General features: G+C 47.8%; 2 protein-coding genes across 6 annotated transcripts in view; one reads left to right on the top strand and one right to left on the bottom strand.

The window, feature by feature from the left end:
* Mgll (monoglyceride lipase) overlaps nucleotides 1–23,192 on the bottom strand; it is an 883,522-nt gene that overhangs the window by 497,822 nt on the left and 362,508 nt on the right. The window lies entirely within an intron of this gene.
* Eefsec (eukaryotic elongation factor, selenocysteine-tRNA specific) overlaps nucleotides 1–23,192 on the top strand; it is a 196,518-nt gene that overhangs the window by 148,974 nt on the left and 24,352 nt on the right. For 3 of the 5 annotated variants that reach the window (XM_051203367.1, XM_051203366.1, XM_051203365.1), the window contains exons 5-6: nucleotides 9,440–10,099; nucleotides 22,185–22,341. In XM_051203367.1, the coding sequence (XP_051059324.1) occupies nucleotides 9,440–10,099; nucleotides 22,185–22,341 (817 nt within the window). The remainder of the gene's footprint in view (nucleotides 1–9,439; nucleotides 10,100–22,184; nucleotides 22,342–23,192) is intronic. The other 2 variants (XM_051203370.1, XM_051203368.1) reach the window with 2 other exon arrangements.

Raw genomic sequence — 23,192 nt, 5'->3', positions numbered from 1 at the left:
CTGATGTAGATGGAGAATTTTCTCTATCCCATCAGTCCCACTTGGACTGGTTTCTCTCCTCCCACTGGGTCCCTGCAGCCACTTAAAAGATAACCACTTAGAGACTTAATATACATTTATAATTGTTTGGCCAATGACTTAGACTTATTACTGGCTAGCTCACTCTCTCTTATAAATTAACCTATTTCTACCGATCTGTGTATTACTATGTGGCTGTAGCTTACCAGTAATGCCCTTGCATCTGGCCTCCCCAGCATCTCTTTTACTCTGTCTTACTTTTCTGTGTCACTTTGTTTGGATTTCCCACCTAGCCAAAACAGCTTTATTGGTAAAAGCAACACATATTTGCAGCATCCAGAAGGACCTCCCACATCAAGCCAGCCCTCAGTCTTGGGGTGCTGGAATGCCTAATCTGTACCTCTTTCTTTTCAAGTCTAAACTTTTGTCCACCTGCCTTCTGACCCTGTGTGATGGGTGTGGCCTGAGATGTAGGCTTTTCCATACATGAGTTGGCTCTCAGCCCTCTTCCTACACACTGGGACCTGCTCACTGCAGTGGGTAATTGATGTCTGGGAGTATCGTGGGAATGTGCTCAATGCTGGGCTTGATAAAGATAGAGTAGCCCCAGAACTGAGGGACCCTTCCTGTCCACCTAAGATTTAAACCCACATGTTGTTCATTGCCAAGGCCCAAGGACCCAGATGTGGCTGTTGTTGCTGTTTCATTATATGCAGAGGGCCTCTGGTCACCAAGAGGACAGCTGGTCCTCTCAGTTTGCCTTATGTGGATTCTTTACTCCAAACCCAGCAGTCACTAAAAACAATTAAAGCACAGTTGCATGGAAGATAGAAGAATCTAACGTTGATGTAATTCAGTTTAAAGTTTTATGGGATGACAAATACTAGGGGTGGCTTGGAGGAGAAAGAAGGCTTCCTAGAAGGCTCCTTGTCACTTTTATTGTTCCCCTTTGTTAAAGCCACTGGGAGGCTAATGGGCAGAGTGAATTTGTGAGGTTGACATGGAGGAACATGACCAGTGCCATGTCAGGGACCAGAGATCAGTGATTAGTGCCCAACAAAGTAAATGCATTCACTTTAGGAGCTGGTGTCCAGCATGGAGGACCCCAGGAGGCAGCAGTACACAGACATTTACAGCAGTTTTAAAGGTCTGCTGAGGTGGGTGTTAGAGTCATTTATATATCATAAGAAGGTGGAAAGAGCTGCCCAGAGGAGGGGGTTGCTGTGTGCCCAGTTTATAATAGGCAGTACCAAGGACCTGGCACGCAGTGAACCTGAGAGCAGAGCAGCCTAAGTGAGCAGGTGAGTGTGGGCTGTCCTCGCACAGACTGAAAACAAGCCTGCTGCTTCCTCCCATCTTGGAGTGTCAGGAAATGTCCCCTTCTCTAAGCACAGGTCTCCCTGGCTCCCTCATAATGGACAACTAGTTTTTTTAAGGTCTGATAGAATTTTTGCATCAAGTAAAACCATCTAAATACAACTTCTAGTGTTATGGGGGGCCCAGGAAGAGAACCCAAGCCAGGTAGAGGGGTGCCCTCAACTATTGAGAGCTTCTATTAAAGTCCCTGGCCTTGTGCCAAGAGGCCATGTGGGGCAAAGTGAGGGGATTCTGTTCAGACCCTCTCATGTGCCCATTTCCTTCTTTGAGGACTGAATGGGGCTCAGGAGTGTATGCCCACAGAATACCCTGCCCTCATAGCAGGTTTTCAATTAGTTTTTATTCGTGGTATTTGGGAATAGGACAAATGAGAAGCCTTTGGGGGGGGGGCTTATTCCTAGTGATGGGGATGGATGGCACATTAAGGTAGCAGCAAACACTGGGTTTGTCTGACAGACTATTAAGAGCAACAGACCTAGCCAGGTGTAGTGGCACACACATTTAGTCCCAGCTCTTGGAAGGCAGAAGCAGGCAGATCTCTATGAGTTCAAGGTCAGCCTTGTCTACTTAGTGAATTGCAGAACAGCCAAGAGAGATACTCTGTCTTGGAAAAACAAACAAACAAACAAACAAAAGGCAACAGACCTGCCTGCAGCCCCAGGTAAGTATGTAGGAAAGAGACTTCCTTACACTGTTGGTTGGACATAGCTGGCCACTGCCTAGAGCAGTCTGAGATCTGATAACACCAGAGGCATACCCATTAATGTGCAAACTGAGGCTTAGTCATGACAGAAGCTAACCCTTGTGAACATCAGTTAAGGTGATAATAAATGATTTGGTGAGAGATTGCTCAGTGGGTAAAGAGCTTGTAGACCTGAGCTCTGATCTCTACCATACAAAAACAAAAACAAAAAACAAACCTGGGTGTGGCAGTGTGTATCTGTAGTTCCAGCACTCAGAGGGAGGCTGCAAGTCCCTGAGGCTGCTGACCATTGTAGCTGAGTGAGTGAGAAATCTTGTCTTGCATAAGGTGAAAAGCATTGAGGAAGATACTTTGATGTTTACCTCTAGCCTCCACAAGCATATACCACATATACCAAGACAACATATAGATACATGCTGTGTGTATATACTCTGATATGAATAGATGTCAGAAATACAATGCTGAAGGAGGGCCAGTAGTAAACAGTGGTACCATGCCATTGTATATACTAACGAATACGTATATTACTCAGGAACACATACATGGATGTAAATGTATAAAATAAGACACAGTGAATTCATGAGGGTAGTTGCTGCAAGTCAGTCAGGAGGGGAATAGGATTGGGATTTTAGTCCGCTCCTGGCAGAGGAACACAGGTGATATCACTTGATTCTCTGTGTTTTTGAGTGGCTTTAATTTCTCTAAAAATAAGTGGTTAGAATGGAGTGGCCCAGGCTGACCTTCATTTTGCTCCCCAGCCCAACCTGGCCCAGCAGGAAGGCCCCCTGGTAGCCCCCAGAGTCTCATATGTGCTGTCCTCACACAGAGCCCTGAGTTTGCCTTTTTTGTGTGTGTGATGCGATTAAATGCATTAGGGAGAGGAAAATGTCTTATCTGTACACAGCCTTGCTCGAAGAAGAGGGAGAAATAAGAGCAGCCAAATTGAAACCTTATTAAACAAAATTGGTTAGGTCTGATGGAGCCCAACCTAGACTGATCTTTAAAAGCTTATTTCATTTTTCCCCTCTAGTCTGAACCTCTTTGAATTGAAGTAACTGATCCTGCTGTTGTAAGCTCATTAGCGTCAGACCCGTGTGTCTCTTTTTCTGCCCCAATTTACATTTTATTAAGTCACAGCAAAACTGTTCAGTGCTGAGTTCGGCCAGGGCACAGGTTCATTATCAGAGTCAAGTTGGGTAAAGCTGGTCCAGTCTTCTCATAACTGGTACCACCACTCCAGAAACCACTGCATGTCACAAAGTCTGTTCAGCTCAAGCTGGGCAGCTGCATGAGCACTGTGGATTGTGCAGAAAGCTGAGGGCCTTAAACCCTGCTGCCGCTCCAAAGAGCATACTATATCACACTGCATTGTCTTGAAGCACTTTGTATGGCATTACACTCGTCCTATATATAGTTCTGTAATTGGTGCCTAACCTTGGCAGGCCTCAGTTTCCTGGTCTATGTAGTGAGAACATTAGCAAGCTAGAAGACTCTTCCTTGAGAATTTCACCAGCACACCTGCAGTTCCTCTATCTGCTCACCAACAGAAAAATAGTGCAGCAGAGAACTAGGGGTATATCAGTCAGGGTTCTCTAGAGGAACAGAACTTATCTGTGTGTGTGTGTGTGTGTGTGTGTGTGTGTGTGTGTATTTTATTAGTGTCTTACAGGCTGGGTCCAGCTCCTCCAAAATTCTTGTCTACTAATGGAAAATCCAGAAATCCAGTAGTTGCTCAGTCCACAAGGCTGGATGTTTCAGCTAGTCTTCAGTATGTGCCAGAATCCCAAAGAAGTAGTCTCTAATGCCATGAAGGAATGAACTTGCCAGCAAGAGTAAAGGCAATCAGGCAAAGAGCAAAAGCTTCCTTCTTCCATGTCCTTTATATGGGTGTCACTAGAAGTGTGGCGCAGATTAAAGGTATAGCTTCCTGTCTCCAAAAAAAAGGAAAAAAAGAAAGAAAAGAAAAAAAAAAAATCAGGACTAAAGGCAGGGGGGTCTTTTTTACTTTAAATGGTTTAATTAAGAAAAATTCCTCACAGGTGTACCCAACCACTTGGGTCTTAGTTAACACCACATAAACTAGATGTAACACACACTTACAATTCTGGCACTTGGAAGTTTGAGGCAGGAGGTTCAGAAGTTCAGTGTTGTTATCCTCTACATAGTAAATTCAAAGCCAGTCTTGACTACACAAGACTGTCTAAAAAATAAAACAAGAACCCAACCCAATTGTGCCAGACAGTGGCATCATGTTCAACTTTAAGCAAACTAAGTTGCAGACACTTGAGAGCTGGAGAGGGTGTATCAGGCAGCAGGCTCTGTGGGTCCTTTTTTCCATGAAGGTAGCAAAATGAACCTGTGTACAAAATTGGTGTCAGAAAAACCATCAGGCTTAGTTTGCATGAGGATATTTCCACTCTTTGCCAGGGCAGACAGCACAGTGGCTCAGACTTCGAGTTTAGGGAGAGGTAGGCCTGGCTGTATCTGCCAGCACTACTAAGGCTTTCAAGGCAAATATTACTTTCCCAGCTCCTTCCTCACCTGCCAGAGGGCCTTGATGGGGTTGGGCAAGTTGTGGTGGCATGTAGTAACCTGTCTAGAATTTTGGACACTTATGCTCTAGGGACAGCATACTGCTGCTCAATTACAATCTATAGCCACCTATGGGTCAACACCCCAGCAGCTTGTCGGGAGAGCGATCTGTGCCCAACTGCAGTGGTTTGGGCTTCGGGTTCTGCTCAGCTGCTCAGGAGAGAAGACTGAGTGTCAGGCCTGCCTTGCAGGCTGGCGTTTATTGTCCCAAGTCTCAGCCTATTTGCTTTGTGACCTTGGAGACATCACAAACCTGTTTCTTCATCCATAAAATTGAATGTAAAAATATTGACCTGCCTTGTAGGGTTTTTATGTAGAATAACTGACCCAGATGATGTTAAAGCTTCTTTGTTAATCAGAAAGGACCAAAGTGCTTAGCAAGCACAAACTTGAGTTTTAGAAAATTGTTTGCCTGCTTGATGTATTCCTCCCGCCTCTGCTTCCTCCCTGAATTTGCACCTTCTTTCCTCAGCAGGGCTGAGATCAGAGCATAGGGACCCACTGTGTAATCCTACTCAGGGCACAGCAGTGTCCCAGCCCTATCTCCTAGCCTCTGCATTCTAACTGCTCACCAGAGAACCAGGACAGGGCCTACCATAGTAGGAGCCATGACAAGGCTATGCTGGGCCTACCCAGAAGAAAAGGTTGTTGTTCTTGGTGATGGGAATAGCTGTGTGAACACAGAGAACCAGGAAGTAGCATACACATTTCACCTAAGGTCTGGGAACGTAAAGCTACCATTTTGAGACAATGAGGCCCAAAGGAGCTTTCTTTGTTGAGGCCAGTCCATTCAAGGACAAGGGTGGGTTGTGGTGGGGTGGAATGGGAATTTGTCATTGTAACATTGGCCACTCTCTCTAGGACTCTACTTCTAGACCATTGGCTGTGTATTACTGCAAACTTTAATGAGCTCAGACCCTGGGTCCCCACCCAACACAAGACAGGTCTTCTACTACCTGGAACCTGACTTGTCTCCATGTCTTCCTCATCCCATCAAACATTCTGAAGCTAGGCATGATGGCATATACCTATAATCTTGGCACATTCCTGTAATCTTGGAAGATGGAGGCAAGAGAATCAGGAATCCAGGGCATGAGACTGTCTTAAAAATATAGGAACAATAATAACAAAAATGTAACTTGACCTCTGAGGATTTTTTTTGTCCAGTTCCTTCTGTCTTGCTTCATTTCTCCCCTATCTGTTTTCCACTCTGTGCACAAAGTACTCCTTTAAAGATGCATGTAAGCCAGGCACATGGGCACATCCATAACCCTTACACTCCAGAGGCTACAACAGGAAGACCTCGAGTTCAAGGCCAATCTGGGCTACATAGCAAAACTCTGATTCAGAAAACAAACCCCAAGGTGTCATCCCAGGCTCACCTGGTTTGTCCTTCTTACATGGTAGAGGTGGTCTTTAGCCTTAGGGCCCAACACAACCCCCAACATCCTGCCCACTTTGTTTCTTAAAGGGTCACACTCTCCTCACAGGGACCTTAGGTTTGTTCTCCCCCCAATTGCTGGGTCTCCTGTGCATGGTGGTTCTTCCTCCTGGCCCCAGCTCCATGCTACCTCTTCAGGCAAGCTGGCTAGCTTTCCTAAATCCTGCTTCCTTTTCTCTCTCTGCATCTCCGCATAGTTAACATTCATTAATTGCAGATTTAGCTCTTATTCCATCCCCATGTAGCAGACCCCATAAACCCAAATGCTGTTGGTTTCTTGCCCACATCCTGGCCCGGGGCTTACATGTGAAAGAAATGGAGCAGACATGTTGATACACTTGTGCTAGCTCATTCTGCATTGTGTGAGGAATGCTTGACGGCCATTGAGTCAGTGGATAGAGTCTCACAAAATTAGAAAATGAGTGAGTTTCTGTACTGTTAGTGTCTAGGTCAGTCCTCTATTCTTAGCCTCCATGGATGGAATGCAAGTTCACTGACGACTGGTGATACTGTCTGCTTATGCCCTGGAGAGCCAAAGTAGTGGCTTGCCGCCTGTCCCCATCTTTATCTGCTTCACAATTTCCTGTCTTGGTCCTTGGAATCTTGATCTTCAGTTATTTGCCTCTCTGCTCTTATGCCCTCGCAAGGCATTCTTTATTATTTCAGTCCTGAGAACATGAGCCTGTTGAAAGGAGAGCATGCTGTGAGAGAAGCCCGCCTGGCGCTGGGTGGGAGCAGCAAGCAATGCTAAGAAGTCTTGCAATGCCAGACTATAAAGATGTACAGCAGCTAGGCTTATACCCTGATGGCAGAAGAGTATGTCTATGCTTAGAGAACTGAACCCTCACTCCTGAGACCCTGAAGTTCTGCTATAGGATCCGAGTTTTTGAGAGCCCTCCTTGCATATAGGTACCTGGTCAGATTCTTGTGAGAGGAAAGGTTCATCATAGCACTTCCAACAACAATCACAAGTACTGCAGATGAGTGTGAACAGGAGCCTAGCTCAAGCTAAGTGTAAGGCTATGGCAGGCAGTCCCCATGCATGCAGGGTTCTCAGTACCCTGTCTATAGTGCACTCCTTCAGAAAACGTAGGCACTTGCACAAGGCAGTGTGATCAGCAACTACTACTGCCTGTGTTATAAACCTGTGCACAGTCATGTGTGTGTAGAAAAGGTGAGGGAATGCTAGACACCAAATTCCAGATGGTGGGTCCCTGCACCACGCCATGCAGCATGTTTGCAGGGAGTGCACAGTAGGATCAAGGACTGGTGACACTGGAGTTCTGGGGGGGGGGGGGCAGTCGCTGGTAGGCTTACAGGTGAGTGTTCACTGCCTTAAGTTAAACCCACCTTGCAGAAATGGTAACTGCTCTGTAAAGCAGGATCTGCGTCCAAGTGTGCATCTTGCTGGGGTACATGTTGGGAAGCGCTTCCCAACGTGTCCTAGGTGCTAGGGTACCAGGAATTTGTCAAGAGGAAGAAATGTAAGCCGGAAGGAAATCCTGGCAAAGCACAGGATATTCTGAACCACCATGTGTGGCTTATGGCTTAAGAGTGTTACACACATGGATTGCAGAGTGTATGTAGTTGGGCTGTATGAAGAGTTTTACTGAAGGCTGGGGAGCCCCACCTTCTGCAGAGTGCTTCCCAGGTACCTGAGAGTCTGAGGAGTATGGCAGCCTAGCCATTGGGTTGACTAAAGGCCCTTCCTGCTGCTGAGAGCTGTGAATAAGGATGTGAATGTCATAAGGTATAAGACTGCAGCCCCATAGAAGCTGTGACATACTTTCCTCCTTGGATCTACAGTGCTGCCCCAAGGAGAAGCTGGGATTTAGGTCCACTTGGGGTAGATGTTCTGTGAGCTGATAGTCTTCAGGACCCCTCCCCCATCAGCCACTGCCTCCAAGGCCACCTCAGAGAAGGCTTGCATTTCCCTTTGATTGATCTGGGCTGCAGCTTTTGACACTGCTTCTCACTTTCTCTGCCCTCTGACCCTGTGGGTGGGGAGTTAATGATCTTTAAACAAACACTTGAGTTTGATACTCTAGTGAAAGACTCTAGGCCTGAGTGCCACCAGCACAGCATTGGCCCTGTGTCCAATAGGAAAAGTGTGGGTGCCCACCTCCAGCTCCAGTGACAGGGATGTTTGTAACTGAATCATAAAGAACCAGGCTCATTCTGTTCCTCCTGCTGGGTTTTATGAAATGGGTTTCATGCACTCTGCTTTATTCAACTGAAATTGTTTGATGGCATCTCATGAGTGGGGCACAGGAGGAATGCTACCATCTCGGGCTCTGTTGTGTCTGCTCCTGATTTGCATACTGTGAAGGCAGAAGCCTGCTCTATATGGAGTCAGTGTTAACTTTCAGAGAGTGAGATAAGATCACATTGCCCCTTCGGGTAACTCCAGCGCCTAGGCCTTGACCTCTGGCCTGCAACAGCTCTCCTGCCTCTTTAATTGATGGCTTAGCCTCATAGAGTCTGCATCTCTGGTCCTGGCCTTTACTGGTGCCTCCGCCTAGAACTATGTCTCTCTGGATTTTCATAAGCCTCAGCTCAGAGGCTGCCTCTATAGAGCTCTTCTCCCTGCCTGTACAAAAGTCAGAGCCTACCCCACCCTACGCCACATTGTGTTTCTCGGGGCTCTTGCACCTATATTGTAGAATTGTGTTTCAGTAAATATCAACTCATGTTTCCATGTATTAATTTATATTATATAAAATAACATTAATATATCTTCTTGTCCTGGGTAGATATTTTTTCCTGTTTCTAGATACTGAGCTCTTTGAAACAGAGCTAGTTCTGGTCCTTCTCAAATAGAGCCTGGCACATGTTAGACACAGGGACCATGTCCAATAACCAAAGGAAGACCCTTCTCAGAGAGCCCTCAGCCTTGGCAAGCTGCCACAGGCTAGACAGTGGGAGTTTCATGGGTGAGGAGAGGCAGAAGGGCAGGCCACTCAGGAATCAGGGACAAGTCCTACCCTTAGTCACAAATTCCATAGCTTGTTATCTGACCTGAACCTTCAAAGCAAATGACATACCGATAGGCTAAGGAGTTGGGTGCCAAGGCTCTGCAGAGAACTAGAATATGCTAGAAAAGAAAGAAGCTGGATGAAGCAGCTTCCAGAAGACAGAGGAGACTGGGGTGAACAGTGTTTTTGTGTGGGCACAGGGATGAGATTTGAAAAGTGGCCTAGCCTGGGTCTTGGCCCTTAGGGTTGCTGCTTTCATTGCCCAAGGAGGTTTGACTGAACCCTGGCCTCCCTTCTCCTGATTTCACATGTTCCCCCTTTGCTCCTGATTAGGTGGTGAAGAAAGTGAAGTCCATGCAGATGTTCCACACACCTGTCACCTCTGCCATACAAGGAGATCGACTGGGCATCTGTGTCACCCAGTTTGACCCCAAGCTGTTGGAACGTGGGCTGGTATGTGCACCTGAGTCTCTGCACACCATTCATGCAGCCCTCATCTCTGTGGAAAAGATCCCTTACTTCCGGGGCCCCCTGCAGACTAAGGCCAAGTTCCATATCACAGTGGGCCATGAGACAGTCATGGGCCGCATGCTGTTCTTCAGCCCTGCTCCTGACAACCTTGACCTTGAGCCCACACTTGATTCCTTCGACCTCTCCCGAGAATACCTCTTCCAAGAGCAGTACCTCTGCAAGGACTCCATGCCCACAGCCAAAGAAGGTGGTGATGAGGTGGACAGAAAAGCAGGTGACACTCCAGGAGGCCAGTGCCCCCAGCAACAGTGGGCCCTGGTAGAGTTTGAGAAGCCAGTCACCTGCCCCAGATTATGCTTGGTGATTGGCTCTAGGCTGGATGCTGACATTCATACCAACACATGCCGGCTGGCCTTCCATGGTGTCTTGCTACAAGGACTGGAAGACAAGAACTACACAGAGAGCTTCCTGCCAGCACTGAGGGTGTACAAGCTGAAGCACAAGCATGGTCTTGTGGAGCGGGTAAGCTCAGCCCTTGGATTTCTTCCTCTCCTTGCTCAGTACTAGGCCTCAGTGTGGGCTGTGACAGAGTCAACAGTCCTCAGGTTTTAGACTGTAGATAGTTATGGCCAGGGTCCAAGGCAACATGAGTGCTTTCCATCATGCCCTCATAAAGCTAGACTATAGCCATATCCTCTAGGTAAGCAGACTGGCCTCTCCTAAAGGCTTTCTGCCTTTGCTAGACCCTGTACTCCATGTAGCTAGCTCCTGCCAAGCCCAGCCTAGTTTCTCATGACCAGTGGGAGTACCTGGCATATGGGTAGGAAAGGGCTAGTGGTTCATAGATATACTAACAAGAGGAGAGAAGACCAGAGAAGTCACTGGCTACCTGGGCACCTTAAGGTCACTGTGACTGGACAAAGCTCTGGGATGCAGGCCTGTAACTGGAGTCTGCACAATGTGGTACCTTTCCTGAAGTTGAGTGGTGATCCAGGCCTAGAATGAAGGGCTCCTGGGTATCCAGGCCTCCCACTGTCTCTTCTAACTGACCCTCTGACTGTACCACAGGGCCTGGTAGCTGTGTGTGGTCCCAGGGTATGGTGGGCTCCCACCAAATCAGCACAAAGGCAGCCCTCCTCCCCATCTTGGTGTAGCTGCTAGTACAAGGCCTGACCCTTGCATAGTACCCACCTGGGGCATACAGACACACGCCCCGGGACTCTCTTTCTAATTCACTATCCGTGCTAGAGCTCTCTGCCTCCCCTGCTCTTCTGCTTCATCAGATCAGCCCCTTAGCTCAGGACCTTGGCCTGGGTGAGTGCCATCCACCTCAGCACAGCAGAGATGCTTCTGCAGATGGGGTGATAAAGTGAGCGTTGCTGTTCATCCAGCTTGATTTATTAGTAGCATTATAGTGTGTAATTATTCTGTAGTAAAGCATCTATCGGAGAATAATGTCTTCTTGGTATGGCTCCAGATCTAATTGTTTTCCCTCGGGCCTGTCACTTCCTTAGAGAACAGGAGGGACTAGTGAGGAGCAAGGAAACACAGCTGAAGTGACCCAGGCCTCCCAAGAACAACGGGAAGGGTCTAAAGACTTGCTGATCTGTGTCCTGTCACTAATCCAGGGAAGCCCAGGGCCACTAACCTTTTCATACTTAGTCCAGGGAGGCATCAGACCATAGATTTGCAGTCAACACTATCAGATCTCACATAGGCAGTCCTGAGAGCCACAGACTTCTCCAGTCACCAGGGTTGGCTATTTTATCTCAGTAGGACGTATCCATCTGAATGTAGACAGTCTTGACCTCACAGACATGAAGCATGTACCTTCACATTTGAGAACTGGTTCTCATCAGGTAAAGCCAGAACAGCATAGTTCCCAAGTGCCCAGAAAGGTTGTTCTGAGGGGCAGCTATGTTAGGCAAGTTCTCTAATGGAATTGAACCCAGAGGGATAGGGAAAAAGTGTGTGTGTGTGTGTGTGTGTGTGTGTGTGTGTGTGTGTGTGTGTGTACATACTTCAGGGGACCAATGATGCATTCCCAGTCCAAGGATGAAGGCCTGAAAGGTCTCTGGAGAAAGGAGTCCATGTTGAACAGCTGAAGAAGCTATATAGTCTCATATCCACAGCAATAGGGAGTGACGGACACGCTGGCTCAAAAGAGTGGACCTTGTGTACATAGGTGCTCTTTGCAAGGCAGAAAAGTGTCCTGAACTCTCATCCTTGACTGTGCTGGCTTACTCCAAACATTCTGAGGTATGCCTCTGCCAAAGAAGTTTCTGGGTGGTCAGATCATCTTACAAAGGTTAAATCTGATATCCTAGGCAGATCTCCACCCCGTGTTCTGCAATGCTGGGCAGACTGGCCCTGTCCTACAGAACACTCAGTCAGCTCAGGTACCTGAGATGTCCTAAGTTGCTAGTAAAGAGAGGCTCTACCTTCATAGATAGGTGTGTGAGTGGACACTTACCATCTGAGCATGGCTGAAGGCATGTGGGCCTCTGTTCTTGCTGCCCATAAAGGTGTCATCTTTCATAGTCAGTTCTATGGAGTTCCTGTGTTTATGCCAGCCTTGGATATACAAGGAGGAGGCCCAAGATCATCCATCCACACAGTAGAGGCTAAGACTGAATAGAAATAGCATCCAAAATAATGTTAATCAGGGTCCTGTAGGCAGTGCTTGACACCCCGGAGATGCTAACTGTGGGGCACAGAGTCTCTGCTGTGCTTACTCTTCAGCCTATAGATGTGCTGGAACACGTGGGTGTCCCTCGAGTAAGTGGTGCCCGGGTACTGTTCTTACTCCAAATCTAGTCATCTTAAATAAGCTTATTTTCTCTGGATACCTTTTTTTTTTTTTTTTCAACTGGTGCAATCAAACACAATTTAATTAACTTACCATTAGTAAGTGACTTTTTTTGCTTGGCTAACAAATGAGCCACCCAGAAAATTGGTGCTAGCTTCATTCCCATTTTTAATTACTTTGTGTCTATAATGATGGGATATACTATTTTAAATTTTCTCATTTTTCTAATCATTGTTTTTCTGTGAGATAGAAATATTGTAATGTCAGGTATGTTGAGTTAACATAAACATAAGCACAGGGCTTTGCCAATGGGCTCAATAAGATGATGCCCCATACCCCATTGAGCCCCACAGTGTATACTTTGAATCCCATTTCATCTTGTTTTCATATGAGTGGTCCACACTACTAACAGAAATCACTAGCATTCGAGAGGCAGGAGGATCTCTGTGAGTCAAGGCCAGCCTGGTCTACATAGTGAGTTTCAGGGCAGCCTGGACTATATAGAAATGTATGCAAAGTTTAAGTGAAGTGTTATTCTCCACTAAAGTATAGATTGCACGTGAGTTCTTTCCGAAGAGTACAGAATGGAAAGTGAAAGGTTGAGAAACTTTGCAAACCTGTCTCAAGAAAACAAAAACAAACAAATCTCTAGGTGAGTGTGGGGTGGAATGGGCTGTTGGCCATCAGTATTCCTATAGCTGCAAGTCCCTGAATGCCTGGTTTAGTCTCTGCCTCAATTGCTTCCTTCCTAGTAAAGCCCAGAAATAGCTGAGCTGCACCTAAATATGCTTTTGTTCAATCAAATAAAACTTTCCATTGGTGAACATTAAAATTTGACTTTTGCTTAGTTTTCATGTATCATGAAATATTCTTTTCAAAAATGTTTTTCAGCTCATTAGGCAAAAAGCTATTCTTAACTCACAAGCCATCTAAGAACAGGTCTAGGCAGAGTTTGACCCTCTGGTCAGTTTGCTGTTCCTTGTCTACGTGGTAAACAGCTCTTGCTGAGGCATGCTCTTCCTGTGAGGGAATCCTGGTCACAGCTACAGCTGACCAGATCTGCTTGTTCTGCAGCCCCAGGAATTGGGCCATGGAGTAGGGGCTCACAGAGGTAAAGGCATCTGGAGCGTCACTCAGGAAGAGAAGAAAAGGAAGTCTGCAGGTCTGGAAGCTCTCTGGAAATGCTCCACGGGCTGGCCTGTCTGGCAGTAGACTAACACTTGGAGAGGTGCACTTTGAAGGTGCACTGTTTGACAGGAAAGCACAAAATATGAATCAGATTTTGAGCACAGAGAAAGAATGAATGGAATGGAAAAGTTGGAAGAAATGCTTGTTCACAGAAGGAAAACTGGAATGAACTTGATAAACCAAGAAAAACCAAGAATAATACCAAGAAATGATGACAGAGATACAAAGGACAAAGTTAAGATGTACTTGCCATACTAAATAAATGCCAGCTATAAAGACAGACGAATAGATCAAGTTAAAACACAAACTCTACTGACATGCTGTGTCTAAGAAGCAAAAGTAAAAAATAAAGGATGTCAGGAGACTAAGCAGAAAGGTCAAATGAGTGGACAGTTACCTTTAACAGAGCAGTCACAGATATGAAGCAAAGATGGGTAGCACGTAGTCAAAGACACAGTTACAGACCTGGACCAAATATAGTAAAAGTAAAACCCAACAGGAACCCAGGGAGATGGGGTGTGGCTTTTCAAATGAAATGTTCAACCTCCCTTAGGGTATATATAAGTAGAAGTGTTAGATCCGTAATAGTGTGTGTTGGTAAAGATCTGGCAGAAATTAGGAGTTGCTAAGTGTATGTCAGAGCTGAACAGAACTACGGGCCCTGTCCTCAACAGAGGCCAGAGGCCAGAAAAGTGGGTCTTCCTGTGGGCCAGCAGGGTCAAAAGCTCATGGATGGGGTGGAAAACTGAGAGGCAGGAGAAGAGGAACAGAACTCCATCTAAGGTGGAGCACCCAGAAGGGTGGGGCCTGAGCAGCTAAAGAGCCACTAGTCAGACATGGAAGAACATGGAGGGTTCCAGATCCAGGAGTTGCTTCTGTGACACCAAGACCCTGAGCCACTGGGGAAGCCCTCAGCCAGGCCACCTAGCCAGCACCAGGTGATAAAGTCACCTATTTTCTTAGAATAGGGGATTGGGTGGGCTTGGAAACAGAGTGACTTCAGTTCCCAGGGCTGCAATCACCTCAGAGCTAGACCTTCAGAAGCTGTCCTGGGAAGGCTTCAGCCATCATCTTATCTGCCCTGCCACATCCTGTGATTCAAGGCTTCCTATCCCAGATTATCTGGATCACAAGAACTCCCAGCAGGTCTAATGGAACCTGCTCCATGGGGGCCACATTTCTCCTCCATAGCAGTTCTGCCTTCTTTGGCATCAGGAAAGAAGTGAGGCAGGTGAGACTTGGTGCCCACTACATCCTGACTTCAGCACCATCCTCCTCCTTCCTCACTGTAGTCCTCACCACCTGGAGCTCACACAGTCCCATGCAAATAATGGTACATGGGGGAAAGGTCCTGCCAGCTCCTACTACAGACTCTCTTTAGATTTAGAAGCCTTACAGAACCAGACAGCACTGTGCACAGCGCTAAAGTGGGCCCCAGGGTGTGGCAAGTAGATAAAGAATAGGAAACAAACATGGAAAGTGCTGGTGCTTTGCCAGCCATAAGGCGGCCCTTGTTAAACCCTATGCATCATGACCATAGCTCACATGAGCACTGCTCATGTCACACATCCCTGAGTCTAGGCAGAGTAGTGGCAAGAAGCTGCCCCCACTTGGGGGGTGTGGGAGTGGTCATCAAGCCAAGACTGGCTACTGCAGGTCTGGCCCCATGGCGCCAATCAGAAAGGCCTCAGGCTGGACTTCAGGAGCCTGAGGCATGGACCCAACCAAGTGTAAACATACAGACGCCACCAGGAGCACTGGCCAGCTTTGAAGTCTGACCAGCACTGCCTCAGGCTCCTGGCTCTTCTTAGCTCCACTGCTGATGTTTTGTTAAGCCTGCCCAGGGGCCCAAGGGAACCTACCACCTGCTTCTTCGGAGCAGGGACAGCCCAGGCCTGAGGGTGCTGTGCAGGTCATCTGCAGCACCCCAACCCCTGGAGCCAATAGGTGGAGGCTGTGGACCCTTGAACAGATGGGTCCCAGGAGGCAGAGAGTATGAAGGTCCATTGCAACAGGTTGATTTCCTCGTGCTCTAACCTGACCATAGCTCTAGCCTCTCTCCTGGCTTGCAGGGTCAGGTAGGAGGACATGGTAGAAAGCTGGCTCTGGAAACTAGAATTGAGTTGGGGCATAGACTAGAATGGCTATGACATGTCACTCCTCTAACCTGACTCCTCTATAAGTACTGTGGTGGTGGTTGGGGGGAGGTGTTGAATGCACATTTAAGAAAAGCCAAGTAGCTGGCATATAGTCAGTGCTCTATAAAACACTTGTCTACTTTTCCCTGTTGGAGGGCAACTGGCAGGGAGCAATCACTTAGGACCACTTTAGCCCCAACAGATGTTTACCCAGGAGGAATTCGGGTAATGGCTGCACATATAGAACAGGTAAAGAATGTTCAGAAAGGAAGGAGGCCTGGCCTGAGGGAAGCAACCTTAGGAGCCTGAGAGCTTGTGGTGAGCAGAGGTGTAGCACAGCTATCCCAGGTAGTAGCCTGTTGTGAGGCTGGCCCACCCCAGGCCTCAGGTTCTGAGATGAGATGGGACCATTGCCGGTTAACTTAGTTTCTTAGGGTTCACACAGGGCTTATGATGAAGCTACTCATTTCTCACAGACTTTAGTGCCAGAGACCTCTTCTTATCCCTGCGGCAACCTTGAAAAGCAAAGAACTGTTTCTGGTTTTACAGAAGCAGTCCCTGTCTTCACCCAGGATACTGTCCAGAGTGGAAGGGAAAGATGAAGGTACCAGGGGTACCCAACTGACTAGGAATACTGAGTGTGGGTCCTGTCCAGAAGTCCTGATCACTGCATCTGGGCTTTCTGGATATGTTACATCATCTGCCTCACATGTCCCTCCATCCCCCACTTCAGTGTGACATTTGCTAATGCTGAGTCTGTTCTGATGGTCATTCTACTCTCAAGTCTTCATGTTCTGGTCAGTATCAATGTCCTTATCCAAACAACTTATGTCATGAAAATACTGAGGTTTGGAGAAGTCCCCTGCCCCGGGCCATAATGCTATAACAGACACGACTAGAACTAAAGCAACTAGAACCATTTCCCTTCTGGGAACACAGGGCCCTCCCTCCTCACTGTAGTGGGGAGCCTGGCTCAGCTCTCTTCACAGTGACTTCCCTTCCTGCACGGTGAACTATTGAAGCTTCAGAACTTGGGCAATTCCCAAGCCTCATCCTGGGAACTGAGCCCTGGAAGAGAGACACATGTAATGACATAATTATGTGCACCAGCAGCCAAGTCCCTGCTCAAAAGCTGGGGACAATGGGGACTCTCCTGGCATGGCAGCAAGAGCCTGAACTTGGATGCACAGCTGTAACTGCTGAGGGAGCTTGATCCCTCCAGCAACCACAGGCGGGTAGATGAAGCAAATTATACTCATGAAAGCAGTGAAAGTCCCCACTTGAGCTATTGTGACCGCTGGCCTGTGTTCAGCATTGTCCCCAGGAACAAGGCCACCAGCAAACCCCATCAGCATTGCCTTCAGTTTGACATGGGTGATTGGTTCAGAATTCAGGCCCTCCAATGCTCTGACAAGGCTCTCCTTGCCGTGTGCTAGGGTGTGCTCTCCGTAGTTTCCTCTCACTGCAATTCTGTGAGTTGAGCCACTGGGCTTCTTTGATGTGTTCTGGGTTGAGTGCCATATCACGCACAGCTAAACAGGGGAGCCTGAAAGGGTGCTGGGCTCCAGGTCATACTGTGCTGCTTCCTCCCTGTAGACCACTTGTGGGAAGTAGAGTCCTTGACCACAGCGACTGTTGTCCCTGGGCTGGGCTTCCAGCACCACCACCCAGTCAGCCCAGGGGAACCCAGACAACCGAGAAAGCCATGCTGGATTCATTCACAGCGGTGACCTCTCCCCTGCCCCTTAGGTCTTGTGAGGCGTAGACAGAGCAACCCCCACTTGCTCTGAACAGCAGGAGGGGCACCCACCTGACAGCCTATGGTGAAATGGACTTGATGGTCTACTCTGCTCTCTAGCACTATCCTCAGGAGTAACCACAGTCACCCTAGGTCACCCTCAGTCTCCTATGTGGGGCTGACACAATGCAAAAACCACACACTCGATCAGTTATGTAAAGTGATAGTAGGATCTGTAAGCAGGCATGACCAATAGTATCCAGGGAATGCACAGGGACTTAGGGGTTGAACTGCATCTCTACCCTTTCTGGGCTTAACCTACACTTGGAAATGAAGACACAGAGGTTAGTAAAGGACACAGTGTGAACCTACTTGGTGCTAGTATGTCTTCTGGCTAGGCCATAAAACAAGAAAGCCAGAATGACAGAGACACTTCTTTTAGATTTTAAATCCTTTTGGCTGCCACTCTCGACATAGCAGCACTGAAGCCAGCCAGCAAGATGGAGCCTCTGTAGCCTCTGGTGAAGCCAGTAAAAGACCAAGAAATCCACACCTTGACCTGGATTACTAAAACAATACTGTGGTGCTGGGCATGGTGATGCGCACCTTTAATCCCAGCACTCAGGATGCAGAGGCAGGGGGAATCTCTGAATTCGAGGCCAGCCTGGTCTACATAGTAAGCTCCAAGACATCCAGGGATACTCAGAGAGACCCTGTCTCAAAAAACAAACAAAAAGTATTGTTATAATATAGGTCCATGCATAGGGCTTCCCACACCCCAGCTGCCCCATAGGACTGGAGACTCACCTACCACTGTTCAGCCGGCCGAGAACATAGCTAGTGTGGACTTCTAGCCCTTTACCCTATGCCTTGTTTAGGTAGCACTAAAACTAACTTCAGGGACGTCTCTGGCATGAAAGTTCTGAAGCTTTTTGACATTCTCCTGGTGTTAACGGAAGTACTCTATCCCCTTGGCAAGGAACTGGTTTATGGAGAGAGGGAAGCACCACTGTCTTTGTGACATTTGACTTATAACATTTTACACCTGAGAAATAGGAGAGAGGAGCCTGTTAGGAGCCTTCTGAAGGTCTTTGCCACTGTATCGCATGCCACCCAGCTCTATGTTCAGGAAGTCAGTCCTGCAGTCTCACTGGACAGCTAGCTCTGACCACCGAGCTGCAAAGTTGAGTAGGCAGCATCTGGGCTAGAACGCATCTGGGCTAGAATCAGTCCTAATGTCTTCTGAAGAAGAGTTTAAAACAAAACAAAAACGGCTAGAGGAAAAAGAAGGAGGTGGTGCATGCCTTGCTTTTAATCCCAGCACTCAGGAGGCAGAAGCAGGAGGATCTCTGAGTTTGAGGCCAGCCTGGTCTACAGAGCGAGTTCCAGGACAGTGGGACTACAGAGAAACCCTGTCTGGGGTCAAGGGCTGGAGAGGGTGGGACGATGACCATTTTTCCAGTAGGCCTTCTCATAGATGAGTCCTGTCACCCCTAGACATATCACATGAATGGATAAAGCTTTGCCCCCAAGAAGCAGAGATCCACCCAGCTTCCCATGCCTTCTTTCCCCTTAGTTCCATGTGTGTATGCTTATGCTTGCCCCAATATCTCTGAACACATGTGTACCAAGCTCTGAGAGATGTGGGGTATAAAAAAGAACCTCTTTCCTTGAAGAACTTTTAGTTCTTTGCAGGGTTAAATGGACAAGCTCTCAGGTTTTAAGGCAGGGTAGCCTTCCACCTGGGGGTAGGGAAGGCTACCCGAAACAGAATGCAGAGTGGAACCTGGGTTGATAGAGAGGAATCCCCCAGTGGACAGAGGAAGAAGGATAATAGAAGCATTGTAGAAGGGCCTGGGGAGGCTGTAGGGTCACTGAAGCCTGAGATCATCCCATCTAGGCCTATTCTGACTGGCCACGCATACCCTCAGATGCCAGCTAGGTATCTGCCTTAATGTTGCACTGTAGGTACTTGGGAAGAATGAGTAGGATGGATTTGTTATTGGTATGATCACAGTAATGAACTTTGGGGGTTGGGTTGTTTGTTTGTTTGTTTGTTTTACCAAACCAGGGTCTCACTGTGTAGCTCTGGCTGTCCTGGAACTTGCTCTGTCAGCCAGGCTGGCCTCAAACTCAGAAATCCTCCTGACTTTACCTCCCAAGTGCTGGAATTACAGGCATGTGCCACCACCACCTGGCTGAATTTTTACTTTTGTAAAGACAGGGTCTTACTAAAGATGCTTTTTAAAGATGATGAGCTCTTGGTCCAGAGACCACTCTTCTTATTTCCTGGACACAGTGATGCTGGAGGGGCTCTGAGTCTCAGGTTTATCTGTCCCAGTGAGCCTCAGCATCCTGGGCAGCACTCTAGCCAACACTTCCATATGGAAGGAACCCACGTCATGCTGATTGCCGGTCTGGGTTTCAGCATAGACTTTGCAAAGGGTCTGGCAGGCCTGGGTCAAATCCCTGTGTGCTGCTCCTCAAATCTGACTCCCTTAGGTAGTATGGAGTCCCTGAAGGCAATTAAGAGGAGGGAGGCCCAGAGGAGACATGATAAACAGGTCATAGCAACAAGGACTGATCATGACTTGAACACTTTCAGACGTAGGGAAATGGACTGCTCAAGCTAGAGCCATTAGGCCAGTTAAGTATCCAAGCCATGCCAGACTAGGCTGCAGAGGTGAACAGTAATGGATCCTGCCCTCTTGGCCAGGGAACCCAGCTCTTCAGTGACCATTCTGTGGTTGTGGGGATGGGTTTCTGTGAAACAACAAGCTCCCGTCCCATCTTGTGCCATTTGTAATTAGAGCTGTCCTGGCTGGGTAACGAGGCACAGCTTTCATAAAGCCTTATCAGTGGAACTTCCTGGATGCCAGTGGGCAGAAGGCTGGCACTGCTGGCTCAGAGGGCGAGTAGACAGACCCACCCCTCCAAGAGCAGGGGCTATCCTGGGGGAGTGTGCTGGAGCCATCTCGGAGGGAAGGAGGAGTTGCTGTGTGGGAAAGAGGCTTGTGAGTTACAGAGGGCTGCACAAGTGGAGATTGTAATTCTTATCATTGTTTGTATCCAGTTCATCAATCACCAGGAGAGAAGGGATGCAGTGCCTTTTATCTAGTGCTATGAATCAAGGAGAATAGGATATGTTTTTCCAAAAGGTTTTTAGGGTAAATGAGACAGTTTCTACTTTTCAAAACAGTCCATCTAGGGTGCATGGCCAGACGCAGGCATCTTTAGTAGCACTGAGATGTTTCTGTACCAATGGCATGCACCTCAGAAGGGACAGCCACTAGAAGTGGCTGGAAGACACTGTCCCCTACTGTGGCTATCAAGAAATAATAGTTTTGCATGGTTAAAATGAAAGACAAATACTTCCCTATTTATTTTGATTTTTTAATTTGTTTTGGTTTGGTTTGGTTTTTTTGGGGGGGGAGGTGTTCAAGGCAGAGTTTCCTTGTGTAGACCTGGCTGTCCTGGAACTTGCCCAGTAGGCCAGGCTGCCCTCAAACTCCCAAATGGTGGGATTAAAGGCATGCGGCACCACTGCCTGGCTTAATTTTTAATTTTAATTTTGAACAGATCATTCATTTCAAAGGTCAGAAGGAGGAAAGATATATAGTGAAAAATTCTTCAGGCACTCCACATCCTTTCCCCGAGGCAGCAGCTTCTTCTGATTCCATGCACCTCTACTGCACATAGCTTTGCTAAAACCCACCCAGTGCCCTATGTGCTTCGTATCTTTTCCTCTTTGTGGTCACAGTGTAGCCAATGGGAGCCATGCTGGGACATTGAACTGATCCAAGGCCTTTGCTACCAGACACTGATAGTGAGTAGCCTGTGTGCTGTCAGTTCCCACATGGACAGGAATATCTAAATGGCATTTTCCTGGGAGCAGCATTTATAGCTGAGGGGTCTGTTGGTGCATTTTCCATAGCAGTTGCCAGAATGAGGGGCACTTCTTATAATAGGGGCTGACTTAGTGGCTAAGTACAGCATCTGCAGAGTGGGTTAGTGAGGACAAGAACCAGCCAAGCAGCAGGGGGGTCTCATTCCCAGCCATGATAAAGCTCTTATTAATAAGACTCTGGCAGACTGGGTACAAATACAGCCAGGCTGGGTGCAGAAACATACATGGGAGAAGACAGCTCATGGTAGAATCAAGAAGGCAGCCAAGGTCCCTGGCAGGGATGCGAGCCTTGAAGGAATAGGCCTGGCAAGGCAGCAGGGCCAGGGACCATAAGGAATCTTGCCTGGAACTAGACTAATGGGGCATTGTAGAGGGGAGTTGGACAGCTGAGAACAGGTAGTAGGTACAACATAGTGAGCAAAGAAAAGCTTCAACCAAGGCATGTGGGTAAGGCAGCATGGCAAGTCAGGGCTGCTCCTTAGACTCTCCTAGGTGGGGAAGCCAGAGCCAGGACTGCTGCTCCACAGAGCTACAGAAGCCCCTGAAGACAGAGGCAGGGAATATGACTCAAGGCTACCTCTGCCCTTCAAGCTCTCTGACCCTGGTAGACTTGTATCTTGGCTTTAGCATGGGGCTCCTGAGGTTGCCTGACTGTTGACCCTTCTTAGAGCCTATGTTAAGGGAATATGGTGAATGTTTAATAGCTAGCTCAGACCTTCTCCCTACCCTGTATATATCATTATATGTGAGGTGGGCAGAGCACTTCACCACTCCAGAGCCAGTTCTCAGCGTGCATTACTAATACCTCTTCTCCTATGTGGGAACAGGTAATGGATGACTACAGTGTGATTGGACGTTCCCTGTTCAAAAAGGAGACCAACATCCAGCTCTTTGTGGGGCTTAAAGTGCAGCTGTCCACAGGGGAGCAGGGCATCATCGACAGTGCCTTCGGCCAGAGTGGCAAGTTCAAGATCCACATCCCTGGTGAGTGCAGTTGCATCTACGCAGAGTGTGAGAGATGGTAGGCCTGAGCACAGTCAGAACAGCATCGTGAGCCCTAGCCCCTGGCTAGGAAGCAAGTATGAGTCCTGAGAGGGTAGGGGTGAGGTTAGGGTTGGATGTTATCCCACTGTTTACTATTTTGGACACACCTCAGCTTCATTATGAAGGAGGTATTGATCTTACCGAGAGCTCAGAGGAGAAGGGAAAGCCTGCCAGGGCTAACACAGCGCCATGGTGCCCAGTAGGCTCAGGGCCATGTTCATATCTGTGTTAGGGTGTGCACCTGCTTCTGGAGGTGGAGCCTCTGTATTTCTTTCATGTAGTCATCTCTTGGGTCGTGTGTGTATTTAGACAATCTGCATTTTATTGAAGCTGACTGTGTATCAGGCCAACACTTAGTACTAGAGGTATGGAGATTGTTGTGGGAGAGAACAGACAGTAAGCTAATAAGTATCCACAGACAGTACAAGGGAAGTGCACAGGCCTGAACTGGGATATGCAAGATTTATGAGGGCTTGAGCTGGAAATTAGCTGGGTGTAGGAGTGTTTGAGGGCTGCAGGTCTCGGGGTCCTAAGTGAGAGTTCTGAGGAGGTGTCTATGTACTTGGTCCATGAGGGCTGCGTATCTGAGTTGATGTGCTAAGTATGCATGGGCTAGAGGTAATTGGCCAGAGTATACTGGGAGGTTGAACAGGTAGTGCACAGTTACAGGCAGGGCTTATGCATAGTTCCTCATGACACAGGAGGCACTAGGGGTCTGTTTGTAGTAATGCATTATGATCCTCAATCTTTTACCCCCACATACTATTTACATGGACCCATCTCAGCTAGCA

This window comes from Phodopus roborovskii, unplaced genomic scaffold (genome assembly GCF_943737965.1).
Source record: "Phodopus roborovskii unplaced genomic scaffold, PHOROB, whole genome shotgun sequence".
NCBI lineage: Eukaryota > Metazoa > Chordata > Mammalia > Rodentia > Cricetidae > Phodopus > Phodopus roborovskii.
Note: the sequence above shows the minus strand (reverse complement) of the source record. Positions and strands in the feature narration are given on the sequence as shown.